Source organism: Hyla sarda, chromosome 1 (genome assembly GCF_029499605.1).
Source record: "Hyla sarda isolate aHylSar1 chromosome 1, aHylSar1.hap1, whole genome shotgun sequence".
Lineage (NCBI taxonomy): Eukaryota > Metazoa > Chordata > Amphibia > Anura > Hylidae > Hyla > Hyla sarda.
The window spans coordinates 464,395,936-464,417,128 of NC_079189.1; the positions used below are offsets into that span (position 1 = coordinate 464,395,936).

The following is a 21,193-nucleotide window of genomic DNA, read 5'->3' on the forward strand; positions in this document are numbered from 1 at the left end:
TTCGGTGATAACCCCACCCTCTTTTCAGGCCTGCTGAAAAAGACGGATGAATATTTATGAAGGGGGCAGGATTATTGGATGAAGAGGTAGGGTTATCACCAGAATAGGCAACAGAAAGCATTGCTCATACAGCAGCAATCCGCCTCCCATCCAAATTTATGGGAGTTACGGTAGCTTAAAGGGATATTCAGGGATTTTTTTAAATTTGACTGTGCTACAGGGGCTGTAAAGTTAGAGTAGTTCATAATCTGGTGTCTGTACTTGTGTTTCCTAGCTGGTATTGCAATTACTATGTGATCTTTCATATTTAGCAGCATACAAAATGAATGTTGTCTCCGCTTTTCCCAGATTGCAGTGTGACCCAAGACATTACATCACTAGTCAGGTGTTGAAAGGGAGCCTGTCTGGGTGGACTAACTACTGGGTAAGATCATTCTCCAAATGGCTGCAGAGAATTGTAGTTTACAGCACAGGCAGCTGCAATGGGGTGGCAGATGGGTTGAAGGGAGAAAAGTGACCTCACACTTACAAACAAGGAACTATGGGACTCCAACAAGAAATGGACATTTCTCAAAAGAAAGCAGCAGTGTTATGGTGGCAGGTAAGTTCTAAAATCACCTTATGGTGGATAACCCCTTTAATCCACAATCTTTGCTCTGCATCTCTGGATGTGTGCATTAGTACAGCTTGTAAGCCACACCCTCCCTCAGACCAGCATCACTTCCCAATGGCTGGAGATATTTTAACAAAACTTGGTTCACATTACTTATATGTCAATTATACATATAGGATAAAATTAAATTAACCTTAACCCAGTCCCATTTGCAGGGGTGTTTTTTTTTTTTTGGCCCATGGAAGTCGATGGGAAATGTTCCAACATAACTTCCAAATGGCTGCAGAATTTTTAATGAAACTTGGTACACATTACTTATGTGTCAAAAAATATATGACAGCTAAATTAACCCTAACCCATTCCCTTACGTGTAAGTCTATAGCACTTCTGGTACCTTATTCCAAAAGCTTCAATCTGCCTCTGTAGGGGAGTACCTCAGTCCAGCTTGCAAGCAATGCAACTTCCAAATGCCATGCCCCTCCTATAAGCCACACCCATTCTATTTTCGATCCTAGGCTGAAAACACAATTTTTGAACAATTCACCCGCATTACAGGTCCTTCAACCAGAATCTCTTCATCACAGCTTAGCACCACCTGACTCCACAAGCTCCACCCTGCATTTCTGGGTGACAGTGTGGATCCAGCTTGCATGCCACACCCCTCCCACAAACTTCACCTCCAGAGAGAGAGATATATATATATATATATATATATATATATATATTTTTTTTTTTTTTTATTGTGTGTTGGTCCAGTTGCAAGTCATGCTCCCTTCCCACAAAGCCACTCTCCTTTCTATTTTCAACCCTTTTTGACTTTACTTATTTCCAATAAACTATAAGATACATTAGTTGTTTGTAGATTCAGCAGACTTTGGGACAGAGCACATTAAGTAGAGCCCTGTGTGTGAACTTCCCCTCGCCTGTGCCAATCATGATCTCTGAAGATGCTCTATCTTTGACATTGGTTGGCTTAGAACCTCTGAGAAGTGGACTATGCTTCAGCTACACCAGGCATAGGCAACCTTAGGCACTTCAGATGTTTTGGAACAGATCTCCCATGATGCTCTGACAGCCAAAATGCTGCCAAAGAATCATGGAACATGTAGTACAAAATATCTGCAAGGCCAAAGGTTGCCTTAGCCTGAGCTAAACATTCTGGAGAAAAGGGATTTTACCTTTAATAGAAGTTGTGTAAACCATGTAGCGAGCCAAGCTACACGTTTTATGTAACTACTGGAGTTTGTGTTTGAGCATAACTTACTTGCTTTAGTTGTTTTCAGCTTTGCAACCACCTCCAAGGGCCGCATACAGGCCAAAAGGGGAAGTCGGGGAATTTACGATCAAAAAACAGGTGGGACCCAGAGATGAAACCCAAATCTAGGAGACATTTATGGCATATATATGCTTTAAATGCCCATATAAGAATACTCCTTTAACCCCTTAACGACCATGGACGTGTATACTCGTCCAATGGGCGTTAAGGTGGTATGACCCGGGCTCCTGACTCGAGCCCGCGTCATACCAGCCAGCCCTCAGCTGATTCTTGTAGCTATGGGCCAGCGTTAATATCCGACAATCACCGCAGCCGGCTATTAACCCTTTAGATCGCCGATGTCAAAGGTGACAGCGGCATCTAAAGGTGCCTTTATTCCTTCCCTGGTGGTCCAGTGGGGTGGATCGCGGGGGGCGATCCACTGCTGAGGTAGCCTAAGGGCTGACCTCTCCTCCTGTGTCGGCTTTGGTGCTCAGAATGATAACGCCTGGCAGGGCCAGGCTTTGTCAATCGAGCACAGAGCACACTGATCAATATGGTTCTATGGAACCATATTGATCTGTATGAGGAATCAAATTATTCCTCCTAAAAGTCCCCTAAGGCGACTAAAAGTGTAAAAAAAACAAAAAGTTTAAAAATGCACACACATTAACCCTCTCCTTATTAAAAGTTTAAATCGCCCCCCTTTTCCCAAATTTGATATAAAAACACATATATAAACATAATAAAAATAAACATATGTGGTATCGCCGTGTGTGTAAATGTCCGAACTATAAAAATATATTGTTAATTAAACCGCACAGCCAATGGCGTACGCGCAAAAAAATTCTAAAGTCCAAAATAGCATATTTTTGGTCACTTTTTATACCATATGAGATCAAAAAGTCCAATCAAAAACAAAAATGGTACCGATAAAAACTTCAGATGACGGCGCAAAAAATGAGCCCTCATACTAACCTGTATGCGGAAAAATAAAAACGTTATAGGGGTCAGAAGAGGACAATTTTAAATGTATTAATTTTCGTGCATGTAGTTATGATTTTTTCCAAAAGTACGAAAAAATCAAACCTATATAAGTAGGGTATAATTTTAATCATATGGACCTACAGAAAAATGTACTGCTTAGAAACGGAAGCACAAAAAATTTTACAAAATTGTGTTTTTTCTTACATTTTGTCACACAATGATTTTTTTTCCTGTTTCTCCGTAGATTTTGGGGTAAAATGACTGACGTCATTATAAAGTAGAATTGGTGGCGCAAATAAAAAGCTCTCATATGGATTTTTAGGTGCAATATTAAAAGGGTTATGATTTTTAAAAGGTGAGGAGGAAAAACAAAGGTGCAAATACAGAAAAATGCTTGGTCCTTAGAGGAGTAGTCCAGTGGTGACCCAGTGGTGAACAACTTATCCCCCATCCTAAGCGGCGGCCGACACGCCCCCTCAATACAACTCTATGGCAGAGCCGAAGCGCTGCCTTCGGCAATCTCTGGCTCTGCCATAGAGATGTATTGAGGGGGCGTGTCGGCCGCCGCTTCGTGCGGAGGTCGACACCCGCTATCTGGCCGGAGAGCCTGGCCCCCATACCGAGAGATCGCAGGGGGCCCCAGCGGTCGGACCCCCCCGCGATCTCAAACTTATCCCCTATCCTTAGGATAGTGGATAAGTTTTTCACCACTGGACTACCCCTTTAAGAGGTTAAGTGCTGACCCACTTAACACTATTGCCTTAGGCAGAGGCCCATTGATGGCTAGTGGTAAATATGGCCCTTTGTCCCAGTGCACCACATACTTAGCGCAAGGAGAAAACAAACATTTAAATGACATTTATTGCAGAGTTGTGCTGTGCTCCAAAAAGTGTCACATTACTGGGTTTATTTTTAGTTTTTTTTAGTTTTTCCACCAAAAGGTCAATGAACAGAACACATGGTAGGCCTGCAATGCATTGCCCAGCAAAGCGTTGAAGGTCTTTACAAAACAGGCAAATATAATACATGTGGTAACTAAATACTTCAGATGCAAAAATATGTTTCACAAGATTTTCATGTAACAAAACCTAACTCTGGAAGCACTGTGATGGTTTATACCAGGAAGAACAAAATAAAAATCATAAACAAGTGACGGGGTCACAGGTTACTTAATAAAATGTATACCTACATGTCTAATACATAATGTACAGCACCTGCTCTAAAATTTGGCCACTTTAGATATTAAAATATAAAATTTTCAGTCTGTGTAAGAAAAATGTGTACAATAAAAAGGGCTTGCGTGAAATAGAAACATTATTAAAGCAGTAAGAGACATGAAAGGTCATTCCCTTTAGACTTTTAGCTAGTAGCATTTGTCAGTGCATAAATATTGTATAGTGCAAAGTGCCATCTGTGGGTATTTCTGAATGTCTTAAATATTTGCTGATGTTGGTAGCACATGGTGTTTCTTCAGAGACATGCGGATTGAACCCAGTTCTCGGTTGATCTTCTCCAAACGATCTTCTAAACTTTCCTAAAATAAACATACAGAAAAATAAGGATAGAAGAAGAAGGCTGTCTTAATGGTAATGTGTCACCTACATTTTTTTTTAATGATTAAATCCAGATACTAAAACATATTGGGGGACATTTATCATTGTTGCTTTGGTAAGTGAATTCTGAAGTAATTTTTTTTCTTTAGTTTTGCTTATGTGTGACATATTTATTATACTATCACAGGGGGCTGAAAAATTTGGCTGACATACGGTAAGCAAAAAAAAAAAAAAAAACACAATAAATCACTTTAGAATACCACCTTTTTAGCACACATAAGCGAAATCCAATAAATGACTTCAGAACACCACTTTGTAATACTACCTCCTCTCCTCTGTGACTTTTCTGCTCTAAAGTTGCAGCTGTGTTAAAAATGTGCGAGATATATAAATATATATGTTACATATTTTTTACCACTTTTTCCCCCTAAAGCTAAAGTTTACATGTCAGAATTTCTGTGCAGAGTTCCTCTTGGGGTTCTTCTGCTCGAGATTCTGCTGCTCCGTGCACACAGAGGAATTTCCATGCCAGAAAATTCCATTTTCATGTCCACACGGAATGTATAGCAGTCTATGAGACAGCACATTACTGTGTGGTCCTAGCGTCGGCCTATTATGCAGATGCCCCGCAGTTTGCGGAATGTCCGCATGACAAATCTCTGTGTGGACATTCTGTAGCGTGAACATTAGAGATGAGCGAACTTACAGTAAATTCGATTCGTCATGAACGTCTCCGCTCGGCAGTTGATTACTTATCCTGCATAAATTAGTTCAGCTTTCCGATGCTCCGGTGGGCTGGAAAAGGTGGATATACAGTCCTAGGAGACTCTTTCCTAGGACTGTATCCACCTTTTCCAGCCCACCGGAGCACCTGAAGGCTGAACTAATTTACGCAGGAAAAGTCATCAACTGCCGAGCCGAGAAGTTCGTGACGAATCAAATTTACTGTAAGTTCGCTCATCTCTAGTGAACATAGCTTAAATGTACTAACCTATTTTTTGTGTTTTTTTCTTCTCATTTCAGATAAGTGTATGCAGAGGACTTCTTCGGATTCATCATTGACCCACATTTTTTGTTACATATTAGTAAAAAGGGCTTGAGGGGGAGTGTTTTTTTAAATTTTTTTAATTTACTTTACAGGCAGTGAAAGTCCATTACTAAGCCGGGGTTTAGTGTTAGCCCCAATTATTACCCTGGTACCCACCGCTGCAGTAGTGCCAGGAAGAGCCGGTACCAACAGGCCAGGAGCATCAAAAATGGCGCTCCTGGGCCTAGGCGTTAACAGGCTGGCATTACTTAGGCTGGGGAGGGCCACTAACAGTGGTCCTTGCCCACCCTGGCAAAGTCAGGCTGTTGCTGCTTGGTTTGCATCTGGCTGACAATGAAAATTTTGGTAACCCCATACGTTTTGCATGAATAATAATAAAAAAAAACAAAAACGTGTGTGGTTCCCCCTTTTTTTGTTCTCAGGCAGATATCAACCAAGCAGAAACAGCGCAACAGCTTGACGTTACCAAAGTGGGCGAGGATTATCGTTACTGGCCCTCCCCAGCCTAAATAATGCCAGTCTGTTTTTGACGCTCCGGGCCTATTGATACCGGCTCTTCCAGGAGCCCCTGTGGCGGTGGGTACCGGGGTAATAATTGGGGGTTAGCACTAGCTGTAATTAGGGCTAACGCTAAGCCCTAAGCCTTTAGCTGTCTGGAAATAATGTGGGGTATAGTTTTGCAACAGCTGGAGGCTTCCTGTTTGGAAACCCTGCTTTATGGCCGTTCTCCCCAGGGGAGAGCACCATAAATGTACTAACCAATTTTTTTTAATTTTTTTTTAATGGGAGTGATTGAAATGATGGGAGTGATGGGAGTTGTAATTTAACAACAACAAGCCTACAGTTAAAGAGGTACTCCGGTGGAAAACTTTTTTTTTAAATCAACTGGTGCCAGAAAGTTAAACAGATTTGTAAATTATACTTCCAAATGTAGAGAGAAAGACCGCTCCGGCACAGCTCAGCGCAGATGTCCTCTTCACACTGCGGTATCGCTCACCGCTAGGAAAACACAGTCCAATGGTCCTGATATAAAGTGTCCGGTGAGTGTGAACTGTGTCAGGTATAGGTGGTGCTTCACGTGGTGATAGTATCAATATCAAATCTTCTCCAAAAGAACAAAGAAACGGAGCACTCACCTCCAAATTGCAGACACAGATGCAACTTTTATTGAGACTCACAGATTACAGGACACATGAGGACATCAGCGGGAGGGCAGGTAGATGGAAGACTCAAGGGGCCTGATGAAGCGCGAAGGCGCGATACAGTGCTGTCGCCCACTGTGATGTGAGAATACCCCCCGCTTGTGTCTTCCATCTACCTGCCCTCCTGCTGATGTCCTCATGTGTCCTGTAATCTGTGAGTCTCAATAAAAGTTGCATCTGTGTCCGCAATTTGGAGGGGAGTGCTCCGTTTCTTTGTTCTTTTGGAGAAGATTAGATTTGTAAATTACTCCTATTAAAACCTCTCTTAGTCCTTCCAGTACTTATTAGCTGCTGAATACTACAGAGGAAATTCTTTTCTTTTTGGAACACAGTGCTCCCTGCTGATTCATGAACACAGTGCTCTCTGCTGACCTCTCTGTCCATTTTAGGAACTGACATCTCTCTCCATTTTAGGAACTGACCAGAGCAGTAAATGTTTGCTATGGGGATTTTCTCCTACTCTGGACAGTTCTTAAAATGGACAGAGATGGCACCAGTTCTGGCACCAGTTTATTTAAAAAAATAAATAAATAAAACATTTCCACCGGAGTACCCCTTTAAGCACCAGCTGGAGTCTTGCTGTTCCTAAACTACAACTCCCATGATGGGAGTTGTAGTTTAGCAACAGCTGGAAGCACACTGTAGCTAAACTACAACTCCAATGATGGGAGCTGTAGTTTAGAGCAGGCTGGAGGCATCCTGGTCCTAAACTACAACTATTATGATGGGAGTTATGGTATAGCAACAGCTGGAGGCACCCTGTAGTTAAAATGCTAGCCGGGGAAGCGGGCTGCATAGCACCCAGGCAGGCCTGCTCCCAGAAATATGAAACTACAGCACTGTAATCTCATATTTCCCACCTGGAGCGGTAAAATCAGTCCCCTTAATTCCACCCCCCAATTCCTAAACCCATGAACTATGGCACTGTAATTCAATATTTCTCGCCCACAGCCCTCTAGGTGGGAAATATGAAATAACAGTGCCACGATTTCACATTCCTGTGAGCTGGCCGTCTCGCCCCCGGCAACCCACCCGCATCTACCATCCCGCTAGCTGTTGAAAGACTACAACTCCCAGCATGCCCTTACAGTGAGGACATTCTGGGAGTTGTAGTCTTGCAACAACTGTGGGAGGTGGTAGATGCGGGCGGGTGGGCAGGGGCGGAGCTTTACTACAAGTCACAGTTGCAACTTTCTGTGCGACTTTTGAAAAATGTTGTCAAAAGGACTGGCTTTGACTTGCACAGAAGCATAAAAAAGTTGCAAACCCCCTTCAAAAATTCGCACTTCATAAATTCCCACCACTGCAAACTAAGAACTAAAAGTTGCTTAGATCGGGCTGCTTGCATATTTATGTGTGCCCACAAAAGTCGCACAAAAATTTGCTTAGGCGCATGTGTGACTTTTTTAAGCAATAACTCCCTTTATAAATCTCCCCCATTCTGTTTTTCTGATTGTAAATTTTTTAATTAAATTTAATGTACATTATTATGGAGGCCGTTATCTTGCCTGAGCTGTTTTTACAACATTTACAGATATGCTTTACAGCAAGCCCAATTGACATAGGCAATAAGACATAAGCTGTCCCATTGACATGAATGGGATAGGTTACTTACCATACCACAGGGAGGAGGAGGCTGAGCTTTGAACATCACCTATTGTCTTTTCTATCTACTGGTATCACTTTCAGTGAAATGCTGTACAGATCCCTCTACAATGACCTTCTTATTATTATCACATACAAATTAGCTCAGCTTAAAGAGGTTATCCAGGAATAGAAAAAAAAGAGCTATTTTCTTCCAAAAACAGCAACAAATCTGTCAAGTTGTGTGTGATATTACAACTTGGCTCCATTAACTTTAATGGAACTTACCGGCAATACCACACAATCTGAGAACAGGTGTGTTGCTGTATTTGGAATAAATTAGCTGTTTTTTTTTACTCCTTGAAAACACCTTTAATATTAGGCCTAGTTAAATATAAAACAGCAAAATTTCAGGATTATTTTAAAACACATTCCCTTTAGAGGTTATTTAGAATTAGAAAAATTTCCACGCCACTAGTTTATTTCTGTAGTGCATAGATGGGATTTCAATCATCACATCTCCTTTACTGGTACTATAATCTGCTGCAGGGATTGCCAAGCAAATTACTGCATGGAAAAACAGCAGCAAACCAATTTAGTGTGCATTTACCCGTAAACATCCAACCGAACAAACGTTGCACTACAATGTATGAATGCATGTCTAAATACACTGCTCAAAAAAATTAAGGGAACACTAAGATAACACATCCTAGATCTGAATGAATGAACTAATCGTATGAAATACTTTCATCTTTACATAGTTGAATGTGCTGACGAAAAAAAAAATCACACAAAAATTATCAATGGAAATCAAATTTCTCAACCCATGGAGGTCTGGATATTGAGTCACACTCAAAATCAAAGTGGAAATCCACAATACTTTGATGTAATGTCCTTAAAACAAGTCAAAATGAGGCTCAGTAGTGTGTGTGGCCTCCACGTGCTCGTATGACCTCCCTACAACGCCTGGGCATGCTCCTGATGAGGTGGTGGATGGTCTCCTGAGGGATGTCCTCCCAGACCTGGACTAAAGCATCCGCCAACTCCTGGACAGTCTGTGGCGCAATGTGGCGTTGGTTGATGGAGTGAGACATGATGTCCCAGATGTGCTCAATCGGATTCAGGTCTGGGGAATGGGTGGGCCAGTCCATAGCATCATTGCCTTTCTCTTGCAGGAACTGCTGACACACTCCAGCCACATGAGGTCTAGCATTGTCTTGCATTAGGAGGAACCCAGGGCCAACCGCACCAGCATATAGTCTCACAAGGGGTCTGAGGATCTCATCTCGGTACCTAATGGCAGTCAGGCTACCTCTGGCAAGCACGTGGAGGGCTGTGCGGCCCCCCCAAAGAAATGCCACCCCACACCATTACTGACCCACCGCCAAACCGGTCATGCAGGAGGATGTTGCAGGCAGCAGAACGTTCTCCATAGCGTCTCCAGATTTTGTCACGTCTGTCACATGTGCTCAGTGTGAATCTGCTTTCATCTGTGAAGAGCACAGGGCGCAAGTGGCAAATTTGCAAATCTTGTTCTCTGGCAAATGCCAAATGTTGCATGGTATTGGGCTGTAAGCACAACCCCCACCTGTGGACGTTGGGCCCTCATACCACCCTCAAGGAGTCTGTTTCTGACCGTTTGAGTGGACATATGCACATTTGTGGCCTGCTAGAGGTCATTTTGCAGGGCTCTGGCCGTGCTCCTCCTTGTACAAAGGCGGAGGTAGCAGTCCTGCTGCTGGGTTGTTGCCCTCCTATGGCCTCCTCCACATCTTCTGATGTACTGGCCTGTCTCCTGGTAGTCCTTCCATGCTCTGGACACTACGCTGACAGACACAGCAAACCTTCTTGCCACAGCTCGGATTGATGAGCTGCACTACCTGAGCCACTTGTGTGGGCTGTAGACTCCGTCTCATGCTACCAATAGAGTGAAAGCACCGTCAGCATTCAAAAGTGACCAAAACATCAGCCAGGAAGCATAGGAACTGAGAAGTGGTCTGTCATCACCACCTGCAGAACCACTCCTTTATTGGAGGTGTCTTGCTGGTTGCCTATCATTTCCACCTGTTGTCTGTTCCATTTGCACAACAGCATGTGAAATTGATTGTCAATCAGTGTTGCTTCCTGAGTGGACAGTGTGATTTCACAGAAGTGTCATTGACTTGGAGTTACATTGTGTTGTTTAAGTGTTCCCTTTATTTTTTTGAGCACTGTATATTGCATAAGCTTCCATGGACTTTCTGAGAGTATTAGTACCACAGTCATCCATCATTAGCACATACAAGCAGACTGGTGCATTTTGTGTACTTTTAATATTCTGTGTTTATTTTTCATATACAGCTGTGACAATAATTACAGACATTTTATTACTGCACTTCAAATAGGGGCGTTTACTATAATTACCAAATCTGATGCAAGGGTCCTGTAGTGTTTAGAACAGTAAATTTAGTCTTTTATCTGATTGGATTCAATTTTCAGATTTGCTGTGCAATTTAACGTGTGAAGAATCCTCAGCATACTAAGAAACGTTAACCATAATACCTACCTTTGTGGCTCTCATTTTCAGGCTCAGTCTACGACCAACCCCTGGCATTCTGCTAAGGGCAGCTTCAATCTGTGGACAAAAGCAGTCCCAAGTGTCAGCCAAATAAATGATTTTTGTACCTCGTTATGAAGATCAAAAGTACAAACCTAGGATAAGGATGCATTAGATTTACATTGGCAGATTCTGCCTTTTTAACCCCTTTGAGAAACCAAATAAAATAAAATCCTGGATTTATAAGTAGCTCAAAATGATACTATTAAAAATATTACTAATTCCACAGAAAACCAAGTTCACATATGGCTTCACTAAATAAAAGTGATGGCTCTTGGAAAGTGTTGATAAAATAAAAATATATTGTACGGAGAACAAAACTAGACAAGGTGTCTAAGGGATTAAATAGTAAAAAGACAGAAATATAGGTCTCAAACAAAGTTAAATATTGCTTAAATTAATTTAAAAAATACAAGCTGGCACTATACATAGTAGAATACCTGTTTTTTCTCTTCTGATAACTCATCAAAAAGACGCTCTGTGTTGGAAATGGTTTTCATCCGCTCATTGAATGTGATTTCAGTCTCAAATGGTGGCAATAACAGTGGAAACTGTGACTCACAGCTATTCTCTGAATTAATAATAGTTTGCCTCCCTGGGAACAAAAAAAGACCATAGCAAGAAAAAAAAAACAAAAAACAAAGCAACTTAGCCTCAATATGCCTAGGTTTTCGAAGTGAACATTTCCGAATATAAATATTGTTATATATTAAACATTAAAGCCAACAGAGAGGGATTTCCTAGTGTAGTATACAACTTTTAATCTACTTGATAACGCTTTCTTGCACCACAGCAAGGAATAAGGGGAATCCTATGAACTCTGTTCACTGTAGAACCAGTAACTAAGATGTTGTTCTGGGCTGCTACTGGCAACACTATGAGAATACTCATGTTGAGGACTTTGACAATGTGCCACCTGGCTCCTTTCCTCCAGCCTGCCATACACCAACAATGATACAGCAGGATCGGATGTCTGTGAAATACCCCTGTTCTATGAAAACCCTCCTTATGTCTGATTACTCCATCCAGCTTTCTCTAACTCATGCACCAGCTGTTTACCCTTCCTAGGCTTTGTTGAAAATTGTTGTAAATCTCTGCACAAGTTCCTAGGATTGTAATTTTCCTGTTGATTCAGCACTATTAGCTTTTGGGGAAGCCAGGAAGATAGTATCTGTCCCTTCCCATTCATGAAAGTTTTCAGAATGGTCTTTTGATCCACTTTCTGTTTTAACATTTGGCAAACCAAAGTACCACTTTGTGACATTTTATGCCACTTTATTTTCTCTGTTTTAGTCTACCCTTCTGGCTACTAATAGCTGATCTCCGCTTGCATCCATTAACCAAATAGATTTTGAACAGTGCATACCCTTTGGATTTGCTGTAACATATAGGCCTCATTTACTAATAGTGTTGGATTTTTACTAGTGGAAAATGTTGTTTCTGGATTCCACTCTATTTACTACGGGAATTCCCAAGTCAGGAAATTTTTCTGACCAGTTTTTTCTTGGTGCAAATTTCCAGCCATTTGTTCCCAGGATTTCCTGTGAATTCCATAGTAAATCAGTTGGGTTGTGAAATCATGCCCCTTTTCTGACCGGCCAAGCCCCTTTTTTGAGTTTGACAAGGTTTATTTTGATGCAATGTGCCCAAAAATCTGGCGTAGATACACTTTGTGACGCAATGCGCCAAATTCTGGTGCACTGTGCCACACTATGGCACACAACCGGACAACACAGGTCGGGTCGGGTTTGCAATAGTAAATGGGGGCCATAGTATGAATTTTCCTACTTGCCATGCAGTTTACACAATTGTAGTAATCCTTTGCACAGCTTTACATCCTCTGTAGTTGGACAATTGATTATACATAAGTAACAGTACTTTTATGTGAAAGACTAAGTTGCTTATGGGTGTTTTCAGCTAATACTAGGCAAGTATGGCCTGAACTATATTGTTTTATACAATGTTTTTTAAACTATGACTGTGATCTGGCAAGGACATAGAACAGCTTTGCTATGATAGAAAGGAACAACCACACTTTTAACCCCTTAAGGACTTTCCGCTTATGCGTTTTAATTTTTTTCCTCATCACCTTCTAAAAATCATAACGCTTTCAATTTTGCACCTAAAAATCCATATTATGGCTTATTTTTTGCGCCACCAATTCCACTTTGCAGTGACATTAGTCATTTTACCAAAAAATCCACGGCGAAACGGGGAAAAAAAATAATTGTGCGACAAAATTGAAGAAAAAATTTCATTTTGTAAGTTTTGGGGGCCTCCGTTTCTACGCAGTGCATTTTTTGTCAAAATGAAACCTTATCTTTATTCTGTAGGTCCATACGGTTAAAATGATGTCCTACTTATATAGGTTTTATTTTGTCGCACTTCTGAAAAAAATCATAACTACATGCAGGAAAATTTATACGTTTAAAATTGTCATATTCTGACCCCTGTAACTGTTTTATTTTTCCGCGTATGGGCCGGTATGAGGACTCATTTTTTGCGCCGTGTTCTGAAGTTTTTATCGGTACCATTTTTGTGTTGATCGGACTTTTTGATCGCTTTTTATAAATTTTTTTATGATATAAAAAGTGACCAAAAATACGCTATTTTGGACTTTGGAATTTTTTTGCGCGTACGCCGTTGACCCTGCGGTTTAATTATATAATTTTATAGTTCAGACATTTACGCACGTGGCGATACCACATGTTAATTTTTATTTTTGTTTACACAGTTTTCTTTTATGGGAAAAGGGGGGTGATTCAAACTTTTATTAGGGAATTTTTTTCCACTTTTTTTTTTTTTGCAGTGTTATAGCTCCCATATGGAGCTATAGCACTGCACACACTGATCTCCTATGCTGATCCCTGCAAAGCCCGGATCAGTCAGATAGGGGCTTGATTTCTCAAGCCTGTAGCTCAGGCTTTGAGCAATCAATCGACAATTGGACGCTGCAGAGTCAGGTAAGGAGGCCTCTGCCTGCATCCCAGCTGATCGGAACATCGCAATGTTATCGCGATGTAACGATCAGTCTGACTGAGCTGCCGGGAAGCGTTTACTTTCGTTTTCAGCCACGGCGGTCAACTTTGATCGCCGCGTCTGAAGGGTTAACAGCATGCGGCACAACGATCGGTGCCGCACGCTGTTAGCCCAGGGTCCCGGCTATCGCTAGCATCCGGGACCGACCCGGTGTGATGCGGGGTCACGGCGCGACCCAGTTATTCACACCAGGACTGGGCTCAGGGCGTACAGGTACGCCCTGAGTCCTTAAAGAGGCACTGTTAAAAACTTTTCATATATTGCAGGACTCATTATAATATGACATTTCACAATATACACCTGTTAAAAAATGTTTACATTTTCAACTGAAATTCAAGCTCAAAATAGCCACCACTAGGGGTCGCCTGTCTTTTAGCCAGACTAGTCTAGATTTTACAGCATACTGGATACCGGCCATAAAGCATACCGGTATCCAGTATAGGAGATTTCTATTGTGTATGCAAAACTACAGATAAAGGATGTGTGGATATGCTGGGAGCTGTAGTTTCAAAACAGCTGGAGGCAACACTGCTCTAACACAGTTATTTACAAACATTGCAGCTTCAGTTGTTACTAAACTACAACTCCCAGCATGCTGAAATAGTCAAAGCTTTCTCGGACTCCTGAATGGCAAAGAAGTTGATCAGACATTCAGGAGTCTGTGAAAGATGAATGACACACATAGTGACAGCTATGCTGATTAGCATCCAGCCTTACTAGGAGAAGATAAAACAGATAGAACATGTATTTATAAAAATGCTGAATTATTATCTAAAAAAATCCTTGCACTAATTTTATAAAGATCTATTCTTATATTTATACATTTTATCCTGTTATGAATTCACCATAATGTCTTCTGATTACTGCAGGCAAGCTCCAAGTATCTTCCTCTGACACATGAAACAGCATAAAACCAGAGAGGAAAGGGTTACAGAGTAGAGAGTACTGATTGGCTGACTGCCCAGGCTTGCTCCTGTGAGGGAGACAGACTGACACGCCCCCTCCAGCCTGCACAATGAAAAAGTAACTCACCAGCAGATAAATGCTTATATCTCTGGATATATAGGTCCCAGACACGTAAAAATTATATGCACATGATCAGGATTGGGTCCCAAGTAACATATCCCTTTTTTTCTTTTTTTTGCACTATGACAGGTACGCTTTAAGAGGTTAAGATAATTTTGCTTTGTTAAGAATATGACTTCTATGAAACTGCGGAAATAGAGATAAAGAACTTTAAAAGAAGTTATCCAGGGAAAAACTTTTTTCTTTTGTATATCAACTGGCTCCAGAAAGCTAAATAGATTTGTAAATTACTTCTATTAAAAAATCTTAATCCTTTCAGTACTTATGAGCTGCTGAAGTTGAGTTGTTCTTTTCTGTCTAAGTGCCCTCTGATGACACGCATCTCGGGAACCGCCCAGTTTAGAAGCAAATCCCCATAGCAAATCTCTTCTACTCTGTGCAGTTCCTGAGACAAGCAGAGATGTCAGCAGAGAGCACTGTTGCCAGACAGAAAACAAGAACTCAACTTCAGCAGCTGATAATTACTGAAAGGATTAAGATTTTTTATAGAAGTAATTTACAAATCTGTTTAACTTTTTGGAGCCAGTTGATATAAAAAATAAATAAATAATAATTTCCTGGAATACCCCTTTAATTTTCTAGGAAAAATTAATCCAAAAGCATGTAATTCAGATTTTCATAAAGTACAATATTTATAAGTTTCACTGTAACTTCTATAGTATGCTTTTTTGCCAACTCAAACCAATGGTCATTATGTTAAAGGATATCTATATTCCAAGTTGTTGGTATTAAAAGAGGGTATTATTAAAAAGGTTTATTTCATTGTTAAAATACCCCCTTTATTCCTACTGATTGATCTCCTCCCACTAGGTAGTTTTGGAAATTGCATACTAAGGGCTTATTCAAACTACATATTTTCCGAGCAGAATTCAACTCCAGAATTTTGTTGTGGGAAATACAGTGCAGCACAAAATTTAAGTGGGGGGACGTTCTACCGTGGATATTTGGAATCCCAAACTCTGCAGAAAGAAGCAACATGTTTATTATTTTATCCGACTCTGCTCAGAAATGCATTGCCTTCTATGGAAACAGCACATTTCTGAGTGGTACTAACATTTGCTTGTTCTGCCCTCTCCTCCTCCAGATGGAATCTATGGACATATTCTGGGCAGAGATGTTGTAGTATGAATGAGCCCTCACAGAATGAAAATTGTCAAGAATATTCAAAACAAAAACAACAGCAACCATTGACCTTGGAATCTAAAAAAAATGTGTTCTGTGATAAACAATCACAGAAAGAGAAATAGTTACAGAATAATAAAAATGTGTACAATTAATAGATTTAAGTGGTGCCAATAGCCTCCGTTGCTACTTGCAAAGAGCATTTAAAAATAAAACTGAAATTTTACTGGCTACTATTTTCAACTTACTACAATTTTACCCCAGCATGAAGGCAAGATGTGGAGTCAAATGCACATAATAAAATAAAATAAAAATGTTTGTCTCTGTATAAATCACTAGTCAGACCACATATAGAGTATTGTGTCTGATTTTGGGCCCCTATATATAAAAAGGACATTGCTGAATTGGAAAGGGTGCAGAGGAGGGCAACAAAGATAATTAATGGTATGGGAGGATTACAGGAACAAGACAGGTTATCAAGCTTGGGGTTATTTAGCCTGGAGAAAATATGTCTTAGGGATGATCTGATCACAATGTACAAATATATAAATGGACAGTACAGAGATCTTTCTAGTGATCTTTTTATACCTAGGCCGGTAACCATGACAAGGGGGCCTCTTCTACACCTAGAAGAATGAAGGTTTTACCATAATCACAGACAGAAAATCTTTACTTTAAGAGCAGTGAGATTATGCAACTCTCTGTTGCATGATGTTGTGATGTCTGACTTAATCAACAAGTTCAAGGAGGGCCTAGATGTTTTTCTGGAAAAATGTAACATTACAAATTATGAATACTAGACTTATAAGGATAGAACATTGATCCAGGGATTTATTCTCATTACCATACTGGATTCGGGAAGCTATTTTTCCTCTGTCATTTCCTCTGGCAATTGGTATCAGCCTCATGGAGGGTTTTTGCCTTCCTCTGGATCAACACAGTAGGGTCTTAGGATGAACTCTATGGACTCTGGTCTTTTTTCAACCTTACAAACTATGTTACTATGAATATCTGCATAATGCACAGGACCACTGACAAGTTACTGGTCAAGAGGGATCGTGTGACCAGCTACACAACTCCTGCTTTGCTGTAGAGCAAACTGCACTATTTGTTAAAGTGGCATTACTCAAACACTGAACTGAAACACACATGTTGCCATAATGATACCTTCCGGGTCTTCCAGGGACATAAACTGCAATCTTTTTCGTGGGCTTGGATTTTTAAAAGTTGATGAATTACCAGGCACATCAAACCTACTTGAGAAAAAAAAAAGTAAGAACACAACAATTGGGTAGGTCAATGACCTGGCAGAACACAATGAAGGTAAAAACATTTTAATCTTTAAGGAATAATCTAAAAAATTATCAATACCTTGTCACAGTATTCTCCCCTACATGTAATAACTGGCTTAAACCTGGAGAGAGGTTTTCACTTGGAGAACGCTTCGGACTGTACTTTACAGACAATGGGGTGAGCATTAATTCACGTTTTGCTGCATAACAAAGGAAAATAATGGAATAGATCTGTAATATGAAATGTATTTCTTTGATATCTATTTTGATCATGCAAATTGGCTAGGAAATGTAAGATTTTTAAGAAAAAATAAGTACAAAATCCTTACTTGGTGTATTAACAGACTTGCGGTTTGATGGTGGAAGTGAAGAAGATCTTGGCCCACAAGTGGAGTTAGGCTGCCTCTGTCGTTCTTTACTTCTCTCAGGGGAACCTCGAGGGGTACAATAGTCACTGATACCAATCAGGTGTCTCTTGGAAGTCAGTTCTGTAATGATGCATCATGCAACATTTTAACAAACAACTGGAATAAATACTTTTAATAGCAATAAATCTTAATCTTCTGGTAAATTGCCTGAAATTCTGGTAAGCCCTTCTCTAATTGCATTTGTTTTTGCGAAAGCTGTGTGGCATCCAATATAGCTTTTAAAGCTTTCATATGAAAAAAAAAAAAAAAAAAAACACATCATGGTGTAGGAGGTGGACGCGTTATGGTCTCTTCTCTCCACTTCTCCTCGTACCTCTCATCCTTCACAGATGATGCAACCCTTTGGCATGCTCTCGCTCAAGGGACTGGGCTGCGCCTCTCGCAGGATGGTGTGCTAGGGGCCTCCGGTCTTATGCAGCTTGGCTGCGATGCAGAGTGTAATGATAGAGAGCTGAATGGAGATGGCCCTGAACCAGAGCCACACACTTGGGATGCTGAAAGCAAGCTTGGGGGAAGAAGCTCACTAGGTGGCTCCCCTGCATAGCTCAGTACACAGATGATCTGGTCCAGATGGCTAAGGCAATTTAAACCACCGGGAACTGTGTGCCTGTGCATACAGCCTCGACATGCTACCATTAAGGACAAACTACTGCTATGATTGCTGCAGAATTGCGACACAACATCTCCTTCTCTCCACCTGAAGCCGAGTGGTATAGGCTACTGCAGGTCACTCGGGGGCTGCAGGTGAGGGATCAGCTGTGGTTTTTTTTTGCTATGAAAGAAAAACTGGATATGTGCCTAAAACTTAACATTTAATAGATAATAAAAAGTCACCCAAAAATTGACACGTAGTCCATCACCCAAATGTACATTTAAAATAGGAGCAGAATTTACTGCTGGGCTGCTAGCAATTCTGGTGTTACTGCTCTTAGCTGTGTCCTGAGCACCAGAGTTTCGAACCATTTAGCTCATGGTACACAGGTAAATTCAGATGCACTAATGGCAAAAGATTACATAAATACAATTAAAGCTAAATATAAGCTAAGGTCCGGAGCACCAAGGTTATAGACCACATAGTTCACAGTACATAGACTAATAAGATTCCTATTTGCAAAAATGACATATATACAGTTAGTACACAGACTAATGCCAACATCACCATTAGTACCCAAGTTACTGCCAACGTGTTTCTGTCTCTCTGTTCATGAAGGACATCATCAGGGTTGTATTGAGTAGGTGCCAACACAGTGCACAAATAGATTGGGGCAGATAAATCAGTACAATGCACTAAGAGATAAATGGGGTACAATGCACTACAATGCAGTAATTATTAATTAATAAGTTATTAATATTATATTATAAATTAATATTATAAATACTAATAAGTATTACTAATTCTTATACCCTGTGAGAGAGACAGAACAGTCCTGATAATAGGGAGCATCCTGTAAAGGAAAAAGGACACATCCGGCTCTTTGCAGCATGCAGGTTCTGCTCAACAGCAGAAACAAGACACGATCATCCCAACAGTACCTTAGTAGCAGACCCCTGAGGAAGGTCAAGCAAAGGTTTGCAAAAGATCCATCCATTTCAAGAACAGTATGCTAGGATAATGTAAAGAAGGCCCAACAAAAGGCCTTTTTCCGCGACCAAAAAACTTTCATAACCGGTGGTAGGCCCGGCTAATGTAGTACAACTTCAGAGGGAAAAGGGGGACATTCTATCTTTGCAAAATGATTTTGAAGAAATTATTAGAAAGCCAGATAGAATTCAGGCAGATGTGTGTCCATCAAATTTTGATATTTGACAATTTTCTTAAATTTTTTGGTTCCTCGACCTGAGGGTCATATAGCCTCCCTTTTAAGCTTATAAAGTTTGCAGAGGTCTTTTGGCCAATATGGATAACATTTTTTTGATGAATCCTGTAAATCTATGGCCGTACTGCCATTTATGACTGACGCTATGAATCCCCAAAGATGTAAAAACCCCTCAAAATTGAGGATTCAGCTGTGGATTTGTTAGTTGAATAAGGCTGCTATATAATTGACCATTTGCCAAGAAAATTATAAATGGTTATACTTCAGACAAGTTTCAACTGACAAAAGGGACTTGACAGGGTTGTCCCCTCTGTAACCTCTCGTTTGTTTTGTACATCGAGCCACTGACAGCGATTAGTCGCAAAACTGATGATAGGAAGGGATTTGAGCTTGAAGGAGACAAAGATAAAATAGTGTTATAAGTCGATGGTCTTCTCCTTTTTCTGCAAGGCCCAGAGATAATGTTGCCTAAAACCATAAATATGGAATATTTCCCAATTGTAAAAAAAAAAATGGGGGGCATCCTCTCTTTTGCCAGTTATCCAGGGAATGGTCCCAAAGGTAAGATGAGTGAGAATTCTAGGAAATAATTTAGGGGTCAGTAATTAGCCTTAAGGTAGAAAACTATGTTATAGAGGTTATGAATTAATTTAAGTATAAAATCTTCAGCAGGAGGAGGATGAAACCTAGAGTAGAATAAAATCACGTGTAATAAGCTACTTGGCTTCCAGGAAATTATGGAGGAGAGTCAGTTTGTTATCAGTCCACCACTGTCTACGGGGTGAAGTCCAGGGGGGGGGGGAACAGTGGGTTAGCAAACAGAGAGACAAGAGAAGAGATGGGAAATTGGAGAGAATGCTTGAAGCAGACAGAGCATCAAAGGAGAAAAACGTAGAAAGAAATGGCAACAGTGGAGTAGAGCTATCGGAACACTGGAATGGAGAGCATCATAAGCAATGACAGGGTATAGGGAGCTAGAAGGCCATTTTCCAAGGAGACCCATGAGGGAGCTGACGTAGGAACATTACAGAGCAAGAGCTGGGCTAGATGGGCAGATCTGTAATAAAGTAAGAAATTCGGCATAGAGAAACAACCCACCCCCTTATGGTAAAACATAATCAACAGAGGGATGCGGGGATGGAAACCACTCCAGATAACTCCTAAAAACGTCCGCTTGAGGAGCCCTTAAATCCGGCATCCAGATTGGGATCGGGAGAGTGCTTAAAAAATACAGCAACCTGGGTAGTACCACCATCTAGATAGCATGAAGGCAGCCCAGCCCCAAAATATGGGGAAGGTTCCATCTGGTGAGGTCAGCTCTAATGGACGTGTGTTGTATGTGCCCTGGGGAATTTGCCCCACAATGGTGTCTCTAGAGATAAAATTAGCATCCTTCAACACTCGTGGGCTAAATGAGCCTGTAAAAAGATCACATCACATGTAATCAAGATGATGGCTTAACAAAATTCACATTTTACTCCTGCAGGAAACGCATTTCAGGTCGAACCATGTGCCTCGCTTCAAGACTCGACAGTATTCCTATTGGCTCCATAGTACAAATCCAGAATCTA

The 21,193-nt window shown here is 40.8% G+C and overlaps 1 protein-coding gene across 10 annotated transcripts in view; it reads right to left on the reverse strand.

Annotated features, from left to right (window-relative positions):
- Positions 1–3,677: 3,677 nt before the first annotated feature.
- Positions 3,678–21,193, reverse strand: part of MPHOSPH9 (M-phase phosphoprotein 9) — an 87,595-nt gene continuing 70,079 nt past the window's right edge. For 3 of the 10 annotated variants that reach the window (XM_056535730.1, XM_056535740.1, XM_056535749.1), the window contains 6 exons: positions 17,707–17,865; positions 17,457–17,577; positions 17,235–17,341; positions 11,279–11,433; positions 10,788–10,856; positions 3,679–4,389 (listed from right to left, as the gene is read on the reverse strand). In XM_056535730.1, coding sequence (XP_056391705.1) covers positions 4,288–4,389; positions 10,788–10,856; positions 11,279–11,433; positions 17,235–17,341; positions 17,457–17,577; positions 17,707–17,865 — 713 coding nt within the window. In that variant the 3' untranslated portion in view covers positions 3,679–4,287. Of the gene's footprint in view, positions 4,390–10,787; positions 10,861–11,278; positions 11,434–15,066; positions 15,090–17,234; positions 17,342–17,456; positions 17,578–17,706; positions 17,866–21,193 lie in introns of those variants that run through there. The other 7 variants (XM_056535763.1, XM_056535798.1, XM_056535757.1 and 4 more) reach the window with 7 other exon arrangements.